General features: G+C 46.7%; 1 protein-coding gene across 1 annotated transcript in view; it reads left to right on the top strand.

Annotated features, from left to right (window-relative positions):
- The first annotated feature begins 1990 nt into the window (after positions 1 to 1990).
- Positions 1991 to 17491, top strand: part of CABIN1 (calcineurin binding protein 1) — a 96159-nt gene continuing 80658 nt past the window's right edge. Inside the window, exons 1-6 of the mRNA XM_072599595.1 lie at positions 1991 to 2127; positions 2729 to 2797; positions 3081 to 3173; positions 3277 to 3390; positions 12437 to 12571; positions 15641 to 15821. Of these exons, the coding sequence (XP_072455696.1) occupies positions 2795 to 2797; positions 3081 to 3173; positions 3277 to 3390; positions 12437 to 12571; positions 15641 to 15821 (526 nt within the window). The 5' untranslated portion in view covers positions 1991 to 2127; positions 2729 to 2794. The remainder of the gene's footprint in view (positions 2128 to 2728; positions 2798 to 3080; positions 3174 to 3276; positions 3391 to 12436; positions 12572 to 15640; positions 15822 to 17491) is intronic.

The raw sequence follows: 17491 nt of genomic DNA, 5'->3' as shown, positions 1-17491 counted from the left end.
TCTGACAAGCGTTACAAATGGTTAGGCTCCTTAAGAGTCAACCCAAGGTGGCGAATCTTTAATAAACTTTGTTTTCTTTGGCTTTAAGAAGGCTTGAGTCGAATTCATTTGAGCAGGACTTGGTGTGTTGGTATTTTGGGGTCCATAGCACCCTTGAACCTCAACATCTGCTCTTTGTGCCTGGTCCCTCCTTCCCCTCCTGTCATGAGGTGATGGTGTTTGCCAAGGCTCAGGCTGGAGCCCTCCTTTCCTTTCTACCCTCCCCCCCAAGTCTTGCCCATTCTCCCAGCTGGCATCTTCTGTGCAAATGACCCCCTAGTCCATCGGTGCAGGTTTCATCTCTCCAAACTCCAGCATCTCCAGTTGACGCCTTCTACTCTGATGGGGCCCAAGTTGACTTATGGCAAAACCAGAAAACATGGCAACAGGCCAGAGCTTTGGGCTCAGCTGAACAGGATGGAATGAAGTAGGAGGGAGACAATAAGACTTTCTTGTACTTGGGTGGAAAGGAAAGATCCCCTTCACAGGAATGAAGTGGGTGACACTGGCCCAAACAGTGGTGGGCTGGCTCCCGGCAGTGTAGGCTGTGGCAGCCTCAAAGCGAGCCCCATCACAGAGAAGAAGCATGGCGGGCAGGGGGGCATCCCAATGTACCCTGACCCTGGTGTACCGGGGGCCTCTGGATGGCAACCAGCATGGGGAAGGGCCTGGGCATCCTTAACTTGCAGAATGATTGGAGATAATAATAACTAGCGTTAATGTAGCACTTGAAGCTCTCCAAGGTCCTGGACATATCTCATCTGATCCTCACAGCAGCCCTGTGAAGGATGCACTCTCTCCATTTTCCATACGAGGAAGCTAAAGTGCCCACGGGGAGTGACCTGCTCAGGGTCATACAGCTAGGAAGTGCCTGAGGCGGGATCTGAACTCAGCTCCTGGTGACTCCAATGCAGCTCTCCTACTCACTGCAGCCCCTTGCTGCCTCCAGCTGAGACAGCTCAGAGGGACCACGATGGCTGCCACGCGGATGAGGGGCCACACCCCCAAAGAAAACGGAAGGGGACCCCAAGGCAGGGAGGACGGGGCCTCCAGTGAGGGTGCAGGCTGCAGAGAGCAGGCGGGCCATGGCGGGGCTGGGCACAGGGCACGGAAGGGTGTGGCAGGAAGGTGTGATGCCCGGCTCGGCAGGTCATTCCGTCTCATCTGACTCCTGACCCCACGGGGTTTCCTGGCCACTTCGTTCTGCAGCTCATTTGACAGATGGGGAAACTGAGGCCACCAGGGTCAGCAGCGCTCCAAGCTGGCTTCGCGCTGGGGCCTTGAATCAGGACCGGTGCCCTACGCACTGGGCTGCCCGGCTGTGAGCCGTGGGTGCGGGAGATGCTCCAGGGCGGCCGAGGGACCACGTGCCAGCCTCAGCCACGCCCCCTGGGGGGGCTGTGAGGGCGGCAGCTCCGGCCCGCTCCGGGCTGGTCTACACCATCTCCCAGCCCGGGGAGAGGGTCCTGCGGCCAAGCCTGAGACCGCCAGGGGGCGCCCCGGGGCGGGGGAGGTCTGACGGCGCCCCAGGTACTAAGAGGGGAACGGAGCAGAGCGCCCCCTTAGCAAGGCGGGGCCGTGCCTGAGGTCACTTCCTGTCTTGGCCCCTCCTGCTTCCGGCCCCCTCCCTCCAGCAGTGTGTGACAGACATGGGGCCCCGCCTTGGGGGGAGGGCTGCTTTTCTTCCCCGCCCAGTGAAGTCACGTCCTGTCTTCTCCCCGCCCCCTTTCTTCCTTCCGAAAAGAAGCTTCCGGCAAGCTCAGCTTTACTTCCGTTCCTGGACCCGCCCTCTGAGCTGGCTCAGAGGGGAAGCAAAGAAGAACGCCCCTCCTTCCTGGGCTAGGGTGGCGATGACGTAACCAACAGGACCCACCCTTTCCCCCAGTGATTGGCTCAAGGCATCCGGAGCAACAGCCAATCGGCGCGCCCGTTGTTGGCCGACTCCCGCTCCGGCTTTTGTTCATCCTTCTGCGCCTGTGCTGGAGGAGCGTCGGAACCTGTTGTCAGGACACCGGGCGGGTGAGGCGGGGGTGGGGCTAGTCCGGCCCCTACCCGCCGGGCCTCACTTTCCCTCGGAGTTAGTAAGGAGTCAGTATCTGGGGGCCAGGGCAGGGCGGTGCTCAAGGGGTAGAGAAGGGACGGGATGGGGGGCTGTCCCTGCGCGAGCCGCAAAGGCGCGGAGGCGGAGTGCTGAATTCTGTCTCCTCTCCATCCCCGCCCCCCAGCTGTGCCCATCCCTGCCCCGTCCCCCGTCCTTCCCCCTCAGACCGGCAGAGGCCGGTCCGGGAAGGGGGTCTCGGGGTCATCGGGAGCTGCGAGTGTGAGCGTGTGTTACGGCCCCCCCGGCGGAGAGGAAACTGAGGCAGGGCTGGGGGGCGGGGCTTCGGGCGCACCAGGCTTGCTCTGCCTGGTGCCCACGGGCTCCTTGGCAGGCTGGGCCCCAAGCGCCCGCCGGGTCCTTGGACGGGAAGCGTGTCAGGCCTTTCTGGCATTCCTGGGAGGCGCGGGCTGGGCTGAGTCCTCCCCGTGATGGGAGGGGAGCTGTCCTGGGGGAGGCTGTCGGGGAGGGGGGGTGTCCCGGGCGGAGCAGTCCCGGGTCAGGGGCTGTACCGGGGGGAGTCCTCGGGGGAAGTCCTCGGGGCCTTCGGCAGCCCCAGCTCCCATCCTCAGGGCTCTTGTTTACTCCTAGATGTGACCCCCTGCTGGGCAGGGGCGTGGTCCAGAGCAAAGACTCGGCTGCTGGCCCTCCTCGAAGATGGTGAGTGAGCTGGGACTCTGGGAGGGGCCGTTATCTTCCCGCCCCTGACCCTCTGAGACCGTGGCTCCAACTGTGGATGGGGTGTGCCCTCAGCTGGGCGCTCCCCCTAATGTTGGGGCTCCCGGAGCCCTCGTCCGTGGGCGCACAGCTCCCCCTAGGCGCCCCCGGAGGTCAGACCGGGCAGTCTGGGGCCCCTGTCTTTGCTGGCTCTGGCCTGGGGAGGGGGGGGCAGGACCACTGTGTCCCAGGGCCCCACAGGCTCCCTTCCCCGTGCCCTTTCCAGATCCGCATCGCAGCCTTGAACGCCAGCTCCACTGTGGAGGATGAGCACGAAGGGACCTTCAAGAGCCACAAGACCCAGACCAAGGAGGCACAGGTAAGCGGGCGGGGCCTGGCCCTGCTGCCCCTTCTGGCCCGACTGCTCCCACTGACCAGCCGGACAGCTCCCACTGACCGTCCAGTCCTTGTCTGGCCCTCAGGAGGCGGAGGCTTTCTCCCTGTATCACAAAGCCTTGGACCTGCAGAAGCATGACCGCTGGGAAGAGTCGGAGAGAGCCTACCAGGAGCTGCTGGAGATCCGCCTGCTGCGGGAGGTGAGCCTGTCTGGGGGAAGGGGGGGAGGGGGGAGGGAGGGGGAGAGGAAAGGGGAAGGGGAGGGGGAGGGGGGGAGGAGGAGGGGGAGGGGAGGAGGGGGAAGGGGAAAGGAGGAGGGACCCCCATTGCTGCCGCTGTGCACAGTCTGCTGCTTCTGCCCAGGCTGGTCTGAAACCACGCTCCTCATTTCTCCAGCACCTCTCACAGAAACCTGCTATAAATATTTTTGTACATGTGGGTCCTTTTCCCTTTTCTATGATCTCTTTGGGATACAGCCCTAGAAGTAGTTTTGCTGGGTCAAAGGGGTCTCCAGAATGATAGGATCAGCTCACAACTCCACCAACAATGCATTAGTGTTCCCATTTTCCTGTATCTCCAATATCATATTTATCATTTTCCTCTTTTATCATGTTAGCCAGTCTGATAGTGAGTAGTTTTGATTTGCATTTGTCTGATCAGTAGAGATTTAGAGCATTTTTTCATGACTACCTAGCTTTAATTTTTTCATCTGCAAACTACCTATTCATATCCTTTGAGCAATTATCAATTTAGGAGTGACTTGTATTCTTATAAATTTGACTCAGTTCTGTATATATTTTAGAAATGAGGCTTTTATCAGAAACACTGACTCTAAAAATAATTTCTCAACTTTCTGCTTCCTTTCTAATCTTGGTTGCATTGGTTTTGTTTGTGCAAAAACTTTTTAATTTAATCTAATTAAAATGATCCATTTCTCATTTCATAATATTCTATCTTTTGTTTGGTCATAAATTCTTCCCTTCTTCATAGATCTGACAGGCAAATTATTCTTTGCTCTCCTAGTTTGCTTTTGGTATCACCCCTTATGTCTAAATCACATACACATTTTGACCTTATCTTGGTTTACGGTGTGAGATGTTGTTCTATGCCTATTTTCTGCCATACTATTTTCCATTTTTTCTAGAAGTTTTGTCAAATAGCGAGTTCTTGTCCCAGAAACTGGGAATTTTTGGGTTTATCAAATAGTAGATTACTATAGTCATTTACCATTGTGTCTTGTGTACCTAACTTATTCCACTGATCTGCCTTTCTTTTGCTGCTTCATAATACAGTGTTAGATCTGGCGCAGCCTTTACATTTTTTCCCCCTGCTAATTCTCTTGATATTCTTGGCCTTTTGTTTTTCAAGATGAATTTTGTCATTTTTTCTAGCTCTATAAAATAATTTTTTTGGCACTTTGGTGTGGCGCCAAATAAGTAAATTAATTTAGGTACCACTGTCATTTTTATTAAATTAATCCGAGCAGTTGATATTTTTCTAATTATTTAAATTCTTCTTTATTTGTGTGAGAAGTGTTTTGTAATTGTGTTCCTGTAGTTCCTGGGTTTTCTTGGCACATAGACTCCCAAATGTTTGGTACTGTCTACAGTTACTTTAAATGCAATTTCTCTTTCTGTCTCTTGCTGCTGGGCTTTGTTGCTAATATGTAGAAATGCCAATGATTTATGTGGGTTTATTTTATGTCCTGCAACTTTGCTAAAGTTGTTAATGATTTCAAGTAGTTTTTTAGTGGATTCTCTTAAGTATGTATCACATCATCTACAAAGAATGATAGCTTTCTTTCTTCATTGCTGTTCTGATTCCTTCAATTTATTTTTTTTGGTTATTGGTAAAGGTAGCATTTCTACCACAATGTTAAATAATAGTAGTGATATTGGGCATCCTTGTTTCACCTCCATCTTATCTGAAAAACTTTTAGCTTATCTCCATTGCATATAGTGCTTATTGATTGTTTTAAGGAAAACTTCTGTGCTCTCTAATGTTTTTAATAGGAATGGGTACTGTATTTTGTCAAAAGCTTTATCTATATTGAGATAATCATGTGATATCTGTTAATTTTGTTATTGATGTGGTCAGATATACTGATAGTTTTTCTAATATTAAACCAGCACTGCAATTCTTGATATAAATCCCACCTGGTCATGATGTATTATTCTCATGATAAATTGCTGTAATCTCTTTGCTGATATTTTATTTAAAATTTTTGCATCAATATTCATTACGGAAATTGGTTTATAGTTTTCTTTCTCTGGTTTGGATCTTCCTGGTTTGGGTATCAGTGCCATCTTTATGTCTTAAAAAGAATTTGGTTGGACTCCTTCACCAGTTTTTCTAGATAGTTTATATAGTATTGGAACTGATTATTCTTTAAATGTTTCGTAGAATTCACTGGTAAATCCATCTGACCCTGGAGATTTTTTTCTTAGGGACTTCATTGATGGCTTGTTCAATTTCTTTTTCTAAAATGGGGTTATTTAAGTATTTTATTTCCTCTTTTTGTTAATTTGGACAATTTCTATTTCTGTAAATATTCATCCATTTCACTTAGATTGTCAAATTTATTGGCAAAATAGCTCCTAATTATTGATTTAATTTCCTCTTCGTTGGTGGTAAATTCACTCTTTTCATTTTTGATACTGGTCATTTGGTTGTCTTCTTTCTTTTTTTCTAATCAAATTAACCAAAGATTTATCTATTTTATTGTTTTTTTCCCATAAAATTATCTCTTAGTTTTATCTATTAGTTCAATCGTTTTCTTAATTTCAATTTTATTAATCTCTCCTTTAGTTTTCAGAATTTTCTAATTTGAGATTTAATTGGGGATTTTTAATTTGTTTTTTTCTAGCTTTTTTAGTTGCATGCTGAATTCATTGATCTCTTCTTTCTCTATTTTATTCCTGTAAACACTTAGATATAAAATTTCCCCTAAGAACTGCTTTTGCTGAATACCTTAAGTTTTAGTATGTTGTTTCGTTATTGTTGTTCTCTTGCATGAAATTATTGATTGTTTTTCTGCTTTGTTCTTTGACCCACTCATTCTTTAGGATTAGATTATTTAGTTTCCAATTATTTTTTAGCCTCTCTTTCCATGGTTGTTTATTACATGTAATTTTTATTGCATCCTGATCTGAAATGGGCGCATTTAATATTTCTGCCTTTCTGCGTATGTTTGTGAGGTTTTTATGCCCTAATACAAGGTCAGTTTTTCTGTAGGTGCCATGTACCACTGACAGAAAGGTGTATTTCTTTCTATCCCCATTCAATTTTCTCCAGAGGTCTACCATATTTAACTTTTCTAAGGTTCTATTCACCTCCTTAACTTCTTGTTTATTTTGTGTTTTGATTTATCTAGTTCTGAGAGGGGAAAGTTAAGGTCCCCTACTAGTATAGTTTTGCCATCTGTTTCTTCCTGTAACTCACTTAACTTCTGTAAGAATGTGGATGCTGTACCGCTTGGTGCATATATGTTTAGTATTGATATTACTTCATTGTCTGTGGTACCTTTTAGCAGGATGTAGTTTCCTTCCTTATCTTAATTAGATCTGTTTTTGCTTTTGCTTGGTCTTAGATCAGGATCATTACCCCTGGTTTTTTTTTACTTCAGCTGAAACATAATACATTCTGCTTCAGCCTTTTACCTTTACTCTGTGTGTATTCCTCTGCTTCAGATGTATTTCTTGTAAATAACATATTGTAGGATTATGGTTTTTAATCCACTCTGGTGCTTCTGTTTTATGGGAGAATTCATACCATTCATATTCACACTCATAATTTCTGTGTATTTCCTTCCATAGTATTTTTCCCCATTCCCTCTCCTTTCAACCCATCCCTCCTCACCAGTGTTTTGCTTCTGACCACCAACTCCCTCCATCTGCCCTCCCTCCTATCAGCCCCTTCCCTTTTCTTTCCCCTTTCCCCTCCTACTTCTAAGATAGATTTCTATACTGAGTATGTGTTATTCCCTCTTTGAGCCAATTCTGATGAGAGTAAGAGTCAAAGAATGCTCATTTCCCCCCCCCCCCTTCCCTCTACTGTAATAGGTCTTTTGTGCTTCATCATGTGATATAATTTACCATATTCTGCCTCCCCTTTCCTCTTCTCCCAGTACAATTCTTTATTTTCATCCCTTAATTTTTTTTATATCATCACATCAAAGCCAATTTATACCCATATCCTCTGTCTGTGTATACTCCCTCCAGCTGCCCTAATAGAGATACAGTTCTTAAGAGTTTACAAGTATAATCTTCCTGTGTAGGGATGGATACAATTTAACCTTATTGAATAATGTGTTTTTTTTCTTTCTTATCTTTTTATGGTTCTCTTGAGTCTTGTATTTATTTGAAGACTGAATTTTCTGTTCAGTTCTGATCTTTTCCTCAGGAAAGTTTGGAAGTCCCCCATTTCATTGACTGTCCATCTTTTCTCCTTCAAGATTATCCTCAGTTTTGCTGGGTAGGTGATTCTTGGTTGTAATCCTATCTCCTTTACCCTCTGGAATATCATATTATAAGCCCTCTGATCTTTTAATGTGGAATCCTGTCTGTGGTTCCTCAATATTTAAATTGTTTCTTTCTGGCTGCTGTTGTAATTTTGGCTCTAATATTCCTTGGAGTTTTCATTTTGGAATCTCTTTCAGGAGGTGATCGGTGGATTCTTTCAATGACTGTTTTACCCTCTGGGTCCAGGATATCAGGGCAGTTTTCCTTGATAATTTCTTGAAAGATGCTGTCCAGGGTTTTTTTTTTAAAAATCATGGTTTTCAGGTTTCACTAATTTTAAAATTATTTTTCCTGGACCCATTTTCCAGGACACTAGTTTTTCCAGTGAGATATTTTGCATTTTCTTCTATTTTTTCATTCTTTTGATTCTTTTTGATGGATTCTTGATGTCTCATAGAGTCATTAGCTTCCACTTGTCCACTTCTAATTTTTAAGAAATTATTTTCTTCAGTGAGCTCTTGTACCTCCTGTTCTACTTGGCCAGTTTTACTTTTCCAAGAGTTGTTTTCTTCAGTGGATTTTTTGCCCCATTTGAACAATTCTGTTTTTTAAGGAGTTGTTTTCTTTAGTCAATTTTTTAACTTCTTTTCTAAGCTATTGGCTCTTTTTTCATAATTCTCCTGCATAACTCTCATTTCTTTCCCCAGTTTTTCTTCTTCTTCTCTTACTTGGTTTTTAAATTTCTTTTTGAGGACTTTTTGGACTTGAGAGACCAGTTCATATTGCTCTTTGTAGCTTTGCATATAGGCATTTTAACATTCTTATCCTCTCTGAGTGTGTGCTTTGAGCTTCCCTGTTGCCATAGTCACTTTCTACGGTCAGGGCTCTCTTCTGTTCTTTTGCTCATTTTAAAGCCTGTTTTGTGACTTTTAAAGTTGAACTCTGCTCCTGGGGCATAGAGGGCACTGTCCCAAGCTTCTTGTGCTGGAGACCAGGAGCCTGCTTACTGGCTTTGCGCCCCAGGGCCTTGAGTGCTGGTGGCTTGCCCATTGCACTGGTATGACCCAGGCTAGTGGTGCTTGCTGGGCTGGCCATTTGCCTTCCTTGCTGAGGTGGAAGGCCTCGTAGTTGACCTGCAGATCTAGGACCTCAGGGCCTCAGGGGCTGATCTGTGCTGTGTGTGGCTGAGAGGCTCCCACCAGCTTGCCCAGACACCGTCTACACTGGGCTGTGCTGTATTTTAACCCCAGATGGACAGATCTTTCCTGAAGTCCTTCTGAGTTATCTTAAACTAGAAAACTGTTTCACTCCATCTTCTTATGGATTCTGTGGCTCCAGAATCCATTCAGAGGCTTGACTTAATGTTGTTTACGGAGCTCAGGCCACTTCCTGGCTCTTCTCGGTTCTCGGCAGCACCCCATGCACTGTGGCTCCATCCAGCTGCCCTGTTTTCATGATTGCCACTTTGTAACAATTTATTTCTGGGCATCTTCTTCACTTTTTGTTTTCATTGATTCCTTTGATCGTCTTGACCTTTTATTCCTCCAGATAAATTCTGTTATTTTTTTTAGCTCTATAATTCTTTGGTAGTTTGATTGTTTTGGCACTGAGTAAATAAACTAATATAGGGAGAATTGTCATTTTATTCCATTGGCTCAGCCTGCCCATGAGCAATTAATATTTTATGTTTTATAATTGTATTCCTGTAGTTCCTGGGTTTGTCTTGGCAGGCAGATTCCCAAGTATTTTATTTTGTCTGCAGTTATTTTCAGTGGAATTTCTTTCTTTTACTTCCTGCTGGGTTTTATTGGTAGCATACTGAGAGATACTGAAGATTCACGTGGCTTTATTTTATCTTCTACAGCTTTTCTGAAGTTGTTAATTGTTTTAACGAATTTTTCAAGTGATTCTCTAGGGTTCTCTATACCATTATGTTGCCTGCAAAGGGGTCAGTTTTATTTCCTCGTTTCCTTTTTTTTATTTCTTCAATTTCTTTTTCTTACTGCTGCTGTAAGCATTTCCAGGACAGTACTGAGTCATGGTGGTGATAATGCATGTCCTTGCTTACCCCCTGACCTTATTGGGAAGGCTTCTAGCTTATCCCGATTATAGAGAATGCTGATGGTTTTAGAGAGATACAGCTTATCATTTTAAGGAAAGCTCCGCTTATTCCTGTGCTTTCTAGTGTTTTTAATTAGTATAGATGTATTTTGTCAAGTTTTTTCTAGATCTGTTGCTTTTTAATCATATGATTTTTGTTGTTTTTGTTACTGATAATGTCAATCATGTTGACTATTTTCCCAGTTTTCAGCCAGCCCCACATTCCCAGTCTAAATCCAGTCAGAGTATACGACCCTTGTGGTTTATTGCACTAGTCCTTTGGCTAGTATTTATTCATTAAGGAAACTGGCCTGTAGTTTGTCTTTCTCTGCTTTTGCTCTTCTTGGCTTAGGTATTAAAACTTTTCTGTGTCATAGATGGAATTTGGCAGGATTCTCTAATCCATTTTTTCAAATAGTTTATATGGTATTGGAATTAGTTATTCTTTAGATGTTTAGTAGGATTCACTTGAGAATTCATCGGATCCTGGGGATTTTTTCTTTTTTTAAAATTATTTTATTTGTTTTCAGTGTTCTACAATCACTTCCACATAACTTAGATTTTTCCCCCCTTCCCCTCCTTTCCCCCTCCCTCCCCCCTCCCTCCCTGAGATGGCATACAATTTCATATAGATTTTACACATACATTCCTGTTAAATACATTTTCTTCTTAGTCGTGTTGCATAGAAGAAATCAGATGAATGGGAGAAATCATAAAACAAACCAAAACGTAATACAAAAGAAGATGATCTGCTACATTCTGTGGTCAGATTCCATAGTTCTTTTTCTGGATGTGGAAGGCATTTTAGCTTAAGAGACCACTGGGAATTTTTTAAGTCCTTGCATTGCAATGAAGGACTAAGTCTACCAGAAAAATTCCTCACACACTGTGGTTGTTGCTGTGTATAAAGTTCTCCTGGTTCTACTTCTTTCGCTCAGCATCAGTTCACATAAGTCTTTCCAGGCTTCTCTGAAGTCTCCTTGTTCATCATTTCTTATAGCACAGTATTACAGTATATTCATATACCACAACTTATTCAGCCATTCCCCAGTTGATGGGCATCCCCTTGATTTCCAGTTTTTGGCCACCATAAAAAGTGCTGCTATAAATATTTTTGTACATGTGGGACCCTTTCCCATTTTTATGATCTCTTGGGGATACGGTCCTAGAAGTGGTATTGCTGGGTCAAAGGATATGCCCATTTTTGTAGCCCTTTGGGCATAGTTCCAAATTGCTCTCCAGAATGGTTGGATGAGCTCACAGCTCCACCAATAATGAATTACTGTTCTAACTCTCCCACAGCTTCTCCAATATTTATCCTCATCCTGTTTTGTCATGTTAGCCAATCTGATAGGTGTGATGTGGTACCTCAGAGTTGCTTTGATTTGCATCTCTCTAATTAATAGTGATTTAGATCATTTCTTCACTGGGAATTTTTTTCTTAAGGAACTCATTGACAGCTTGTTCAATTTCTTTTCTCTAAGACAAGTTATTTAAGTATTCTGTTTCCTTTTCATTCAATCTGAATTTATATTTTTGTTAATATTCATCCTTTTCACAAGTGACCAGTTTTATTGGCATATAATTGAGCAAACTGGCTCCAAATTTTTGATTTAATTTCATCTTCATTGGTGGTGCATTCATTCTTTTCATTTTTGATACTGGTAAATTTGATTTTCTTCTTACTTTATAAAAGTCAAATGATCCAGTGGTTTATCTTCTGTTGGTCTTTTCGTAAAACCAGCTCCTAGATTTATTTTTTAGTTCAATGACTTTTTGACTTTGAATTTTATTAACCTCTCTTTTAATTTTCAGGATTTTTATTTTGATGCTTAATTAGGGATTTAAAATTTGTTGTATGTCTAGTGTTTTTAGTTGTATGTCCAATTTGTTGATTTACTCTTTCCCTCTTTTGTCGATGTGTTTAGAGAGATACATTTGCCCAAGTGCTACTTTCATGTAGCTCACAAATTTTGATACAATGTCTCACTGATGTCTTTATCTTTAACAAAAGTATTCATTGTTGCTATAATGTGCTCTTTGACCTACTCATCCTTAGGATAGGGTTATATAGTTTCCAGTTAATTTTTACGTATGCTTCAAAGCCTCTTTATTGAACAAAATTTTTATTTTACTTTGGTCTGAAAAGGGTACATTTTCTGCTTGTTTGCATTAGCTTGTGAGCCTTTTATACCCTAATACATGATCAGTTTTTGTGCAGGTGCCTACACAGCTAAATAATAGGCATATACCTTGCTCTTTCCATTAAATAAATGCTCTCCAACTTTTCAAAAATTCTGTTCATTTCCTTAACTTTTCCTTGTTTATTTGATTTATCTAGACTTATCTAGTTCTGGGTGGGGGAAAGTTGAGGTCCCCCCATTAGATGAATCTCTGTACCCAGCTGTGTGTATGCATACTCTTCCCGCTTTTACTACTTTAGATTCAGGAGAGAGAGAGAGAAGAGACATGAGAGAGGGGGACAGGGAGGGATGGCATGGAGGGCAGAGAGAATGCTCATGAGTGAGTGCTGCAGTCCCTCTGATGTCGGAGGCCTCACTTGTGCACTCTCTCTGTGGGACCTTGAAGCCAGGGCTCCTGAGATCAGTAGGTCAGGGAATTCAGCTGTCCAGCTGTTTCCTCTGTGGTCATCCTTGGCTTTTGTGTGTATTTCTTTTCTTTTCAGGCGGTTTTATCTGGTGATGAGAGAGAGGGCTTGAAGCATCCTGGGTTGATGCTAAAATATTCAACATACAAGAATCTGGCCCAGTTGGCGGCCCAGCGGGATGACCTAGAAACAGCTATGGAGCTCTACTTAGAGGTACTGTCAGCGTGAGCCACTTGGGTGCTGCTTATTGGGGCCAGGGTGTTCCAGGATCCCTGAAGCCTGACAAGATCCACTTAGCAAGCCCCCTCCTCCTGATCTGTGTTCCCAGTGACTTTAATCTGGCTTGGCCTTGCTGGGTCTGGCCCGCCTGACCCCTTCAGCCCTGTTGATGGGGATCTTCCCCAAGCTCTGCCCTTGTAGGTGAAGAATGTGACTGGAGTGCATGTCCTTGTCCCATGGCGATGGCAGTTCATCCCAAAGGCCCAGTCTAGTCCTCAGAGCGCTCCTTTGGGGCCAGCCGTTGGCTCCCAAATCTGTGGTTTTCTTCTGCATCTCCCCCGCTGGAGGCCAGCCTTCTTGGCACCCTTTGGTGGCCTCCCCATGTGGGCACTTAGCCTCTATTTCCAGGGCATGGACAATCTTGTGCTGTGCTTTTCTCTGGCAGCTCTTGGAGGCTCTTGGGCACAGAATCTTCCTGCCCAGAGTTCTCCCAGTGTGGCTCTGCCCTTCTTCCCCAGGCAGCCAGCTCCCCCTCTAGGAAGCCACTGCAGCCTCTCTTTAAGATGTCATGATCCAGATGTCCTTGTTGCTGTCTTCTGCATAGCCCTCTGCCACCTCTGATCCCTATGTCCTTTTGGGACCTTCCTCCTGACCCTGGGAGTGCAGAGAGGCTCAGTAGGGTCTGGTCCTGGGGGTGGGATGGGGTTGGGATGGGGTGGGGGTGTGTGCAGAAAGAGGCAGGGCATTGACTGCTTCATCTGTCTACAAATGAGTGAGTCTCTGGTGACACCTTGGTGCTTATTGCCTGCCTGAGGTCAGTTCTGAGTGACATAACACCCCACTCAGCTTCCTCTCTCTGGACCCTCCCCACTGGGACCCTCCTTTCGTCAGGCCCCTCCTCCCCTTGCACCACCTGCCAACCCTCCCTTAATCAGTAGCCTCTACCTTAATTGCTGCACTGTCCTGGATTCTTGGAGTTGGGCTCCCAGATCCATCCTCATTGTCCTTCATCCTTTTGTATCCTTGTCCTGTACACATACCCTAGAAGTGGAATCAGTGCCACGATCTGGGCTCAAGGGACTTTTCCTTCACAGTTTTCTTCATTTCTCCCCCATTTCTCCATCTCTCTCTTTCCTCTTCCCCACCCACCTTTATGGATTCCATCTCTCACCAGGCTCCGGCCTTTGAGGGGAGATGAGGGCAGACCGGCCCACATGCTGTAACAAGGTGATATTCTAAGCTTCACTTGGGCTCCACCTCCCTCTCCTTCCTTACCTACCATCACTCAGGTGCCAGTATCTCCTCCCATGTTGAGGGGTTCTCCAGGTGACTCCTTCTCCTGTTTGGCTGATCCCCTTCTGTCCCTTCCCCCCACTTCTCTCCCCTCTCCTGGCTCCTCCTTCCTGCTTCTCCCATCCTCCAAACACCCTCCCAGGGTTCCTGTAGCCCCTGACTCCTCCCCTGTCTCTACTGCCCTCTGAAACTAAGCTTCAGGGAAAAGGTGTCTACACCTGGGGCTCCCTTTCATCTCAGTGCTCGGAACAGTCTGCTTTCTGACCCCATTCCACCAAAACTGGCCTGTGCAAATTTACCAGTGGCTTCATGGGTATCCAGTCCAATGGTGTGCTCTTTCTCCTTGTCTTCCTTGACCTCTCTTGGATCCCTCTGTCGTCCTGAATTCTTTCTTCTCTCTCTCAGCTCTCCTGCTCCCTCTCTGGCTGCTCCTTCTGTGTCTCCACCAGGCCATCTAACCTTAGGTGGCCCCTGGGCTCTGTCCCAGACCTTCTGTTTTTCTGGGTGATATCATCCCCTCCCATGCATTTAATGACCTGCTGATGACTGTCAGATCTATTTCTCTTGCCCTGACCTCCCTGCTGACCTTCGGTCTCAAATGTCCCAACTGCTTTTCATCCATCTCTAACTGGACCCAGTCACTCTCGAGGGCCCCCCCATCCTCCTGGGCTCTCAGGCCCCCAGCCTAGTGCTCATCCCAGTCTCCTCCCTCTTTCACCGCCCCCCTTCCTGATCCAATATGGCACCATGGCCTGATGACTTCACCTCTGCGTTTTCTCTCCAATACAGCCCCTCCTCTCTGATGGCTGCCCTCACCCTGGCATAAACCCTCATCTCGCCCCTAGACTATGGCAGTAGTTGCTGGTAGGGGGGAGGATCTTCCTTCCTCTGTCTCTCCTCCTTCCAATTCATCCTCCACTCAGCCTCCAAAGGGATATCTCTAAAGCTCAGGTTTGACAACCTCACCCCCTACTCAGTAGCCTCCAATGCTCCCTTGGCCCCGACGAGTCAAAGCCTTTCATAGCCTAGCACCTCGTTCACCTGTCTAGACTTCTTGTACCCCATTCCCCTCCAAGACATCCCCCTGATATTCCTCATACAACATGCTCCATTCATGAGGCAGGTTGGTGCTATAGGACAGAGACCAGGTAGTCAGGAAAACCTGAATTCAAATGTGATCTCATACTCTTAATAGCTTGTGACTCTGGGCAGGCTATCTCACCTCTGCCCACCTCAGTTTCCTCAACTGTAAAATGGAGCAACTATAGCACCTCCCTTTCAGGGTTGTTGTGAAGACTAAATGAGATGATATTTGTCAAACCTTTAGCACAGTGCCTGCAGTGAGGCTCTCATTAATGTTTCCTTCCTCCATCCCCCTCCTCCCTTACTTCTCTCCCTCCCTTCATTCCTTCTTTTCTCCCTTCTTCCCTCCATGACTCCTTGTTCCATGCAAGGCTTTTCTTCCCCAGTGGACACCCTTGCATTACCCCCGTTCTTACTGGAAAGGCCCCTGGTGTCCCTTCCTCGCCTGTGGTGTTGCTCCAGAAGCTCTGAGCCCTGGAACAATGAGACAGTTTATTAAAGAGTCCTTTCCCCTTGTCCGTGGACTGTCCTTTTCCCCAAAACTTTCGGTGTTGGGGAAGTTATTGGAAATGTTGTGTAGATCCAGGTGGTGTTGGATGATGGTCACAAGCTCCCAGGCCCCTTCTAGCTGTCCTCACACGTATGCTGTGGCCAAGTCATTGGTCATATCTGTTTGCATGTTTCTAGGCCGTGATGCTGGACTCCACGGATGTCAACCTTTGGTATAAGATTGGCTGTGTGGCCCTGAAGCTGGTGTGCATCTCGCTGGCTCGCCATGCCTTTGAGGAGGGCCTCCGCTGCAATCCTGACCACTGGCCCTGCTTGGACAACCTCATCACAGTCCTGTACACGCTTGGCGACTACACCAGTGAGTCCAGCCCCTTCAGGGGAGGCTGCCAGGCCAGGGCTGGCCCTGAGTGCCTCCCCCTCAGGGAGTGTCCTCCACAGGTAGCTCACCTATCCATCTTTCTGTTCATGAGGTGGATCAAGAGGTCTTTCCCTGTCCTTGTCACCTGATCAGTGCCCTCCCAAAGGGGGTGCCCAGAGCTGCCCTCGGTACAGCAGGGGCATCTTACACATGGCAGGCTCTTCCTCCTCCTCCCCACCGCCCTCAGGAGGACTGTGCTGGCTGCCCTGCCTCCCTGCCTTTCTTCCACCTGCCACGTATGACTAGCAGGATACGTTCCTCAAAGCCAGTGGGATTTTTTTTTTTGGTTGTAGTGGAGGCTTTCTTTGTGTTCCCCAGCACTTGAGTCAGGATTTGCCCACTTCCTGGCTGACTTATGGGCTGATGCAGATTGCCCTTTTGAGCCTGCCCCCTGAGAAGTCGAATGCCCTCTAAGGCTTCCCTGGTAGAAGGGTTCCCCAGAGAGGTCAGCAGTGGTCCTTGGGTCCCATGGACTTTTAAATCAGATGATGTCACCTTGGTGTTCCCTCTGACAACCTAGGCTGTCTCTGGAAGGGGATAGACAGTCAGGGGATTTGAGAGGGGTATGGGAGAAGCTGGACAGTGAGTGGGGGGGCATGGTGGGCATACTTCATATGTTGGAAGGCCTACAGCCTGCTGAGGTTGTGACACCCCAGTGGTCCACTTTCTGAGGGTTCCACCTTCTCAGCTGCAGCAGAGAATGTCTGATGAGTAAGTGAGCTCCCTGTCCTTTGTGCATGGGCACAGCCCATCTGGTCTGCAGCAGAGGGCACCAGGGAGTTTTTACTTGTTAGGGAGGGAAGTATAGCCAGATATTCACAGTCAGGCTGGGGGTCATTTCTGGAGGCCTTTTGCCAAGTCATAGAGAAAGGGATGCAGGGCTGGGCTGTCACAGGGATGTGCTTTGAGTCAGGGAGCATAGAGCTTAAGGGAAAGATGGAAAACAAATTTACCTGGCAGAAGGGCTGTAGTATCTTTGCCAAGAAAACCCCAAATGGGATCACAGAGAGTCAGACATGACTGAAGGGACCCAGTCCTCAGGTTGTTGTGAGAGCCTGGCACACAGTGGGCACCACCCTCCAGCTCTGCCCTTGGGCTCCAGGTCCACGTTGTCCACTGCCTGCTGCTCAGACTCCCTGGCTGCCTTCCCCCCTACCCCCACCTGGCCAGTCCCTTGTGTCTGTCTTCCCAGCTCGTCCCTCCTCCCTGCTCTATCCTCTGCCAGCTGCTTGAAGGACCTTCCTAAGTACAGGCCTTGTAATTGTGTGCCTGTGCTTGTACCAACAAACTGCCAGTCTCCTGGGGACCATGTTGTCCATGTTCTGCAGTCCCCTCTTGGTGAAGATGCCACAGCAGGCCTTTCTAGGCCAGGGCCTTCACCCTCAGGCCTTAGAGCCATCCCCACGGCAGCAGTGGGAAGGAGGGACAGAGGTGCTGCGGCTCAGTGGTCAGTGAGAAACCGAGAAACCAAGCAGCCGACTAGGGAAAGCGCACTCCTTTGTTCTTGGCTGGGTTTTTCTCTTCTTTTTTATTTAGACAGTGTAACAAATACTGTCAGTACAGTAAAACATAGCATAAAAAGCCCATGCTCCGTGACTCCGATATCGAAG

This window comes from Notamacropus eugenii, chromosome 4 (assembly GCF_028372415.1).
Source record: "Notamacropus eugenii isolate mMacEug1 chromosome 4, mMacEug1.pri_v2, whole genome shotgun sequence".
NCBI lineage: Eukaryota > Metazoa > Chordata > Mammalia > Diprotodontia > Macropodidae > Notamacropus > Notamacropus eugenii.
This window is presented reverse-complemented; position numbering and strand designations above follow the sequence as displayed.